Genomic DNA, 8,281 nt, shown 5'->3' with positions numbered 1-8,281 from the left:
TAAGGGGTTACTCGATCGAGTACCTTAGATACTCGATCGAGTAGCCGGTTTACGCGGAGTTATTTCTCGGGTTTTGTTAATTATGCGATTAAGGTATATAATCTTTTCCGTCATTGTTCTAAACACTTTTTCAAAACCTAATTTACTGTTAAGAGAGAAAGCAAAGTACGTTCATCACCTTAATCGCATTGTTAGCAAATCCCGGAGTTTGGAAGGTCGGATTTCATCGTTCTTTATACCGTTGTGATCCTTGCGTCAAGGGTAAGACCTGTATACCATTTTTATAATGTTTCTTTAAAGTTAGTTAAACCCTAATTTGGGAATTGGGAGTTTTGTAGTGTGTTATGCTTGGTAGTGATTATATGTTTGTATGTTAGGAGGAGGATTCGTAGAGGAGGCTTTTTGATATCAGCTGTGAGATCGTCTGATTATTGTGCTTTCCAGGTAGGGTTTCCCTACTCAGTATTAGTTACATAATGTGTGGTGATTGTGTTGTAATTAGTGCTTGTTGTTTGGTTTCGTAACGGTTGTTGATTGATTGTTGTTGATGGATGTGATTGGTTGTCTATGGTCCTCGAGATGCGTTCTCGGCTGAGTGGAGTCACTTGCGGGAGTGGCTTCACGCCCTAGTTTCGCCCTTCGTGAAACCCGCCACGGAAGGGGATGTGCACATTAATGGGACAGGGTTATCGCTCGGTATGATGAGCGGGGCTTAGGTGGGAACGGCTGCGGTCCCCCACTGGCAGGGCTGGTCCAGTGGACAGTCGGTGACGGAGATAGAGTGAAGTGGATGATTGTGTATGATTGTATGAGCCGTATTGTTTTCTATTCAATTGGTTATATGATTTATGTAAATAGTACTGACCCCGATTATTGTTTAAAACCTGCGGTGATCCATTCGGGGATGCTGAGCAGATATTGAGCAGGTATGAGATGAGTACTGGGATAGCTGGGATTGCCACGATCTGATGATAGAAGTCTTCCGCTGTAGCTTAGTAGTTTTTATGACATTTCAGTTAGATCAGTAAACAGCCAGTTTGAGAACATGTATTGTACCTTTGGTTTTGGTTTTGGAGATTGTAACCTTTCACTAAGTATTTCTATTTAAACGTTGTTTCTCTATTGTTTATTTGATTATCATTGCCTCGGGTAATCGAGATGGTAACATCCTTATACCTGGGTGGTCCTGGTAAGGCACTTGGAGTATGGGGGTGTTACAAAATGGTATCAGAGCGACGATCCTGAAACCTGTAACCAATGAACCCAATGAATATAGGGAGTCAATTAAAATGAACCCGGGGTAAAGGTTGTAGGAGCTAATGCAAAGTCTTGGGAGACGTCCTAAAGTCGCGAAATCGCCCTACAATTTTGAACCGGTCACATGGGGGGGGGGGTGTCTGTCAAGTCATATGTGTTGTTTGTCAACTTGTGTGTGTGAATGTGATGAAGTATGTCGTAATGGTTGGATGTTTGGAGTAGAGGATTGATATATGAATGAAATATTGATGAGATATACGGCACTGTTGTTGAAATAGAAAAGCATGATGAATGTTTACTATGTGGCATTTGATCATATGATATAACTGTTTCGTTGAATTTATGAAAAGTTGGTAGAATTGAATGCTTAGCTATATCACATGTTGAGTTTATATGTTGCTTAGTACGTTGGGAGATGTGAGATAACATGCGGGTAGTTTATGCGAGTCAGCATGACTCGATCGAGTAGGGGGATACTCGATCGAGTAGGTGAGATACTCGATCGAGTGGGTTTAACTTGATCGAGTGGCTATTTGACGATTTTGAATCCAGAATCGTGTTTTTGGGCACTCGATCGAGTACCTCGGGAACTCGATCGAGTAGGGGGTCACTCGATCGAGTAGCCGGGCTACTCGGTCGAGTATGTTAGAGGTCAGAAGGTCTGTTTGGGTTCTGGAGTCGAGGCACTCGATCGAGTATGTTGGGCACTCGATCGAGTAGCCTCTTACTCGATCGAGTAGGTTTGGGTACTCGATCGAGTATGTCTTGGGCAGTCTGTTTTCGTGTTTTGAGGTTTAGTACGTGTGTTTATGTCTACCCTTTATTATATATAGTTTCAAGATGCCGCCCAAGAGAAACGCTTACTATGCGAGAGTTGAGACCATGAACATAGATGATGTTGTTAAGATGTTGGAGCAAAAATATGCCCTGACAGAGGCCTTAAAGAAAGTGAATAAGGATAAGGAGGTTGATCACTCTAAGATTAGTCTCTATATAGCGAGGTTTAACCCAAAAGAGTACACGGGGACCGGGGAACCAAACCTTCTTGACAACTGGGATCGTGAGATGGAGAACATCCTGGACATGGTTCATTGTCCTGATGAGATGAGAGTGGAGCAAGCTGCATTCTACCTGAGGGACGCAGCTGGCAAGTGGTGGGATACGGTGAAGGTGGATGCTAGAGAGATGTATGTGAACCAGGGCTTACCTGCTATACCTTGGGAAGAGTTTAGGAGAGCTATGAGGAAGGAGTTTGTACCGGAACATGTGAGGAGTAAGCTGAGAGAGGAGTTCGATGGGTTTAAGATGACATCTGATATGTTAGTTGCTGAGTATTACAAGCAGTTTAATGAGAAGTCTAGGTATGCTGAGGATATGGGTCTGAGTGAGGAGAACCTAGCGCTGAGGTTTGAAAGAGGGTTAACACCCCAGATTATGGAGAAGTTACCCGTGGGAGTCCTTACCGATGTTAAGGAAGCCAATGAGAGAGCTGGGAGAGCTGAGAGGCTGGTTGAGATGGCTCAGGAGAGAGTAAGTGAGAAAAGAAAGGCTGAGAGTGAGGGTGGAGGCCAGTCTAGTCACAAGAAAGGCAACCACAATCAAGCTAGAGGGGTTTCTTCTGGGTCAGGGTTTAGTGCTAGGGCTTCCTTCGGGCGCGGCCGTGTGAGTAGCAGTTGTTGGGAAATGTGTCCTCAATAATAGTGCGATCACATGATTTAAATATCATTATTAAATCTCATTTTAAGAATACATGTGGGATGTAATATTTTACAGTCAACTGGTCCACACATATCGGTAATGATTGGCTGACTAGAGTTTGACATTACTGTCGTGCGACGGTGGTGATCAGTTGATCCCCTTAGGTCATACCTATAGGGAAATACTCTTAATTGATTATTTAATTAATCGTATACCGATACGAGTTAATTAAATTGCTTAAAATTGACGGATGCTTTTGTAAGTATAATTTACGTATCTTATTGTAAATATGATTAAATGAGACACGGTCTAAGTAATCGAATTGTTTTATTACTTAGATGAAATTATTGTTTACGGAAACAATTGAAACGGAATGAATAAATTATTATAAATACAGATTGTTGTAGTTTATAATTTGGAAACCATTTTGGTACAAGTAATTACGAATTACTAGTCGATTTTTTATATGACATATTTTATGAGTATGTTGATTTTTATTATGTTAAAAATACATTACAATTTCATATGTCAAGTAACATGTCACATATGTTACACTTGACAAATGACAAAATAAAATGGACCTCCCATTTTATATACATGTACCAAAATATTGGAGGGAGTTAGTGAAAAATTGTGTAAATTGTTTTAAGTGGAAAACACAATCATGAAAGCTAACTACTAGTCTTGCATGCCTATCATTTTCTTGTTGGAATATTTATATATCCGAATATATTTATAATCGTACCATTTATAGGCCCACTAATGTAATTAAATGTGTTGCACTATTATACAAGTTAAACCGTAAATTTAAAGTGATCAACAATAAAGTTATACCGGTAAGGATATATATATTTACTAAAGGGTCGTGGAAACTAATGTGTAAAACATATAGTTACTGTTCGGTATCGATTAGGGTAGATACGAAACAGTACGAGGACAACCCGAAGAGGTGTCTCATTATTATAAATACAGGTGTTTGGTCCCCATGATAACACAATTCCTTTGGCAAATCCTTTTAATACAAATACAGAAAAAGTGTTGCTTTATCTCTCTGGTTCCCATCGCCATAGAGAAATCAAAAGGGGTGTTTATCACGGAAGATCAAGAAACACAATGGTCATGAATCCTTCCGGTACGCTTCCGCATATTTAATTATTGATCTTAATGGTTCTCGTGATATCGATTATTATATAACAATTGGTATCAGAGCCGTATCACGAAGAATCATTAAAATCGATTTAATCCGTGTATTTGTGATAGACGCATGGTTTGTTGTTTATGTCCATGCGACGGTTATTATGATTGTATAATACATGTTTATTTTTTCTTCCTGATCATCCGGTGGTTCTGTCTAACCAAATTGATTATACAATCGATTGTCTGTGAATTGATTATGGTTGTCCTTTTTTTGATTCATGTTTATCCTATACCTATAACTTCCGTCAATATGTGGTTCATCCCAATTTGTGAATTAATTAAATGGATTAATTGTTTTTTTCTTTTGATTTAATTATCATGCATTTGTTCCTGTCTTCTTCTGCCGCTTGACATAATTTGCCAACTTGTCATCATGGGTCATTTAAAATCATGATGAATGATACTGCATGCTTATTAAATCATGGATATAGTGAAAATTTCAAGTTATGCTTTTTTTAGATGTTGTCGTGGTTATATATCCAATCACACTTATCTGTTCATTTCACGCTTCCGACTATCTGTTTCCGACTGTCGGAATGTTTAAGGAATATTTAATACTGCAGATGGTATATATAAAATATAGGTCTAATGACTCTTGACATGTTAATTGGTAAGGTTTAGTCGGCCCAAAGGAAGGCTAACCTTGTGATGGTTAACTTGTTGAGAACATTAAATTACGTGGGTGTGTATTTTCTATGCGTTTGTGAATCGGCCCAAAGGAAGGTTCATATTTGACAGAGGTACACACAACACATGTGGTGGTAAACAAGTGATGATTATATGGTTTTGATTAAGTATGGATATAAGTCTACCCAAAGGAAGTCTATGTTCATATGATTATTGTCAATGTTTGATCACTACAACAAGAGTACCATTTTCAGTTAGTGTTATTGTCCAAAGACTTGACCCTAATGTTGTAACCGGTATCTTGAGATGGGATATATACTTCTGTTTTAAATGTATTTAGTTTGAGCATGTTACTTATTGAAGTTATTATATGTTATATTTCAGTTAATTCATCTGCTTCTACCGTATCTGGAAATTTGAGTAACATTCCTGTATTAAATGGGACCAATTTTAAGGATTGGAAAGAAAATATGTTGATTGTACTTGGGTGCATGGATCTTGACCTTGCGATAAGGATGGATTGTCCTGCTCCTCTTACGGATAAAAGTTCCCTCGATGATAAGAGGGACTTTGAGAAGTGGGAAAGATCTAACCGCATGAGTCTTATGATCATAAAGCGTGGTATTCCAGAAGCTTTTCGAGGTGCAGTATCTGATGATATTGTCAATGCTAAGGAGTTTCTTGCTAAAATTGAAAAACGTTTTGTCAAAAACGATAAGGCCGAGACAAGTACATTATTACAGCGGTTGATTTCAATGAAATTCAAGATCAGCAAAGGAAACATAAGGGAGTATATCATGGAAATGTCTCACATTGCTTCAAAACTTAAGGGACTAAAACTCGACTTATCAGACGACTTGCTCGTGCATTTGGTATTACTATCGCTTCCAACACAATTTGGACAGTTTAAGGTAAGTTATAATTGTCAAAAGGAGAAATGGACTCTAAATGAGCTCATTTCATATGGTGTGCAAGAGGAAGAGAGACTTAAATATGATAAGGCTGAGGTTGCTCTCTTTGCTAGTACCTCTAAAGATAAAAGTCAAGGCAAGAAAAGAAAGTTTGAGAACAAGGCTGCAAATAATCAGGGGCCTGATCAGAAAAAACAAGACAAGGAACCTAGTGGTTGTTTTTCTGTGGTAAACCAGGACATATAAAGAAGAATTGTACCAAATATCAGGGATGGCTCGCTAAGCGTGCCCAGAAAGGTATTTTTCTTAATTTGGTTTGTTCCGAAGTTAATTTAGCCTCGGTACCTAGAAACACATGGTGGGTAGATTCGCGTGCGACTACTCACATTAGCGTTTCTATGCAGGGTTGTCTGACGCACCGAAAGCCAAGTGATGCCGAAAGATACATTTATGTTGGCGACGGGAAATCAGTCAAAGTTGATGCAATAGGAACTTTTAGATTATTATTAAAAACTGGTTTTTATTTGGATTTAGAAGATACATTTATTGTAACTTCATTTAGACGTAATTTAATTTCTATTTCTATGTTGGATAAATCAGGTTACTGTTGTACATTTGATAATAAAAGATTTGGTTTATCTTTAAACTCAAATATTGTTGGTACTGGTACTTTATCCGTTTTCGATAATTTATATATGATTGATAATGTTGCATCATATTGTGAAAACCTGCACGTGGAAACACGTGGTACAAAGCGAAAATTTGATAAGGAAAATAAAGCGTCATTATGGCACAAAAGGTTAGGTCATGTCTCGAAAGAGAGAATTCAAAGGCTTGTGTCTGACGGTATTTTGGATAAAATTGATTTCACAAACTTTGATGTATGTGTAAATTGCATTAAGGGCAAACAAACCAAACAAAGAAGGTTAGGTGCATACAGAGCTACGGACGTCTTAGAATTGATACATACCGATATATGTGGGCCATTCCCTAAGGCTTCTTGGAACGGTCAACGATATTTTATATCATTCATAGATGACTACTCTCGTTATGGTTACCTTTACCTTATTCATGAAAAATCGGAGTCTCTTGACGTGTTCAAGGCTTTTAAAGCCGAGGTTGAGCTTCAGCTTAACAAAAGAATTAAGTCAGTCAAATCTGATCGTGGTGGTGAATACTACGGTAGGTATGACGGTTCAGGTGAACAACGTCCAGGACCATTTGCTAAATACCTAGAGGAGTGTGGAATTGTCCCTCAGTATACTATGCCAGGTTCGCCTAGAATGAACGGTGTAGCTGAGAGGCGTAACCGAACTCTTAAAGACATGGTTAGGAGTATGATTTGTCACTCTACCTTACCCACATCACTCTGGGGAGAAGCATTAAAGTCTGCAGCTTATATTCTAAATAGAGCCACTACTACAAATTTAGGCAACTACAACGCCCCTTTAACAACGATTATTCACGAAAATCACAATAGACGTTGTAGAATGTATGGCGCGAATTTTACTAAAATAAATTACAACGGGTATGGTTATAAAAACCGTTGTTATTAGTTTTAACAACGGGTCACACATGCAAAACCGTTGTTAATAATTTGGCGCAAAATTGGCGCAAAGTTAGTGAAAAGTAATCACAACGGTTACTTTTGAAACCCGTTGTTAAAACATATTTGACAACGGGTATTTTTTACAACCGTTGTTAAAACATATTTCACAACGGTTGTTGTTTAATAACCGTTGTCAATACCTTCCATACTGTATAAACCACACAAACAGAAGTCTGCTGCAGCCACAAAACACAACCCTTAATACACAAACACAAACACAGCAGACAAACAAACACAAAACACACACTCTCTTTCTCTCTTTCTCACTTTCTCATCGTCGCTTCTTCTCGCCGTCACTGTTGATTTCATCGTCTATTACGTTCTGTATTTATCAGGTAAATCTCGCCGTCACTGTTTTCATCGTCATTATTTTCTTTTTCTATTTATTTCTTTTGCATATATGTGTTTTTATCGACCATTATGTTATTTGTTTAAGTATTGTTCGCATAATTAGTTACTAAAACAATGAAGAAGCAAGATGAAGAAGTAAGATAAACATAATTAATATATATATATATATATATTTATAAATACATAAATTAAAAAAAAAAAAATTACATATGTAAAAATGCAATTCTTATATTTTCATGGAGGATCTTATTGTGCTCTATCGTATCCATCCTCTCCTCCTTGGCTATTTGGAGGTTCCGTTCAGCAGTTGCTATATCGTCATATAGCTGCAACTCTTTGCGCTCCGTCAAGCCATCTTCTTTGGCGTGCTTGATGCGGTTCGAGCTTCCACAAGGTAGCTCCTGAAACTTTCCTCAATATGGAGGAACCGGCGGATGAAGTTGTTGTTGTTCTCGATCATGGTAAGAGTCTTTAGGATGAAATCATTCATTTTGTTAGAGTTTTTTGAGTTTGATTTGAAAGATTAAGTAGAGTTTGTTTTAACAGTTAGAGTTTGGAGATGAATATATGAGATAATAATGGAAATGTTAGTTGAGATATGCAATGTATTTATACTAAGCAATGTGTGTGG

At 37.9% G+C, this 8,281-nt stretch overlaps 1 protein-coding gene across 1 annotated transcript; it reads left to right on the top strand.

Moving 5' to 3' along the window:
• Window positions 1-3,974: 3,974 nt before the first annotated feature.
• On the top strand, window positions 3,975-6,342 carry LOC141612204 (uncharacterized). Its single transcript, XM_074430929.1, has 3 exons — window positions 3,975-4,087; window positions 5,164-5,987; window positions 6,095-6,342. The coding sequence occupies exons 1-2, from the start codon at window positions 4,069-4,071 to the stop codon at window positions 5,934-5,936; spliced, it is 792 nt and encodes a 263-aa protein (XP_074287030.1). The 5' UTR covers window positions 3,975-4,068; the 3' UTR covers window positions 5,937-5,987; window positions 6,095-6,342.
• Window positions 6,343-8,281: the final 1,939 nt, after the last annotated feature.

Source organism: Silene latifolia, chromosome 11, assembly GCF_048544455.1.
Source record: "Silene latifolia isolate original U9 population chromosome 11, ASM4854445v1, whole genome shotgun sequence".
Taxonomy (NCBI): Eukaryota; Viridiplantae; Streptophyta; class Magnoliopsida; order Caryophyllales; family Caryophyllaceae; genus Silene; species Silene latifolia.
This window is presented reverse-complemented; position numbering and strand designations above follow the sequence as displayed.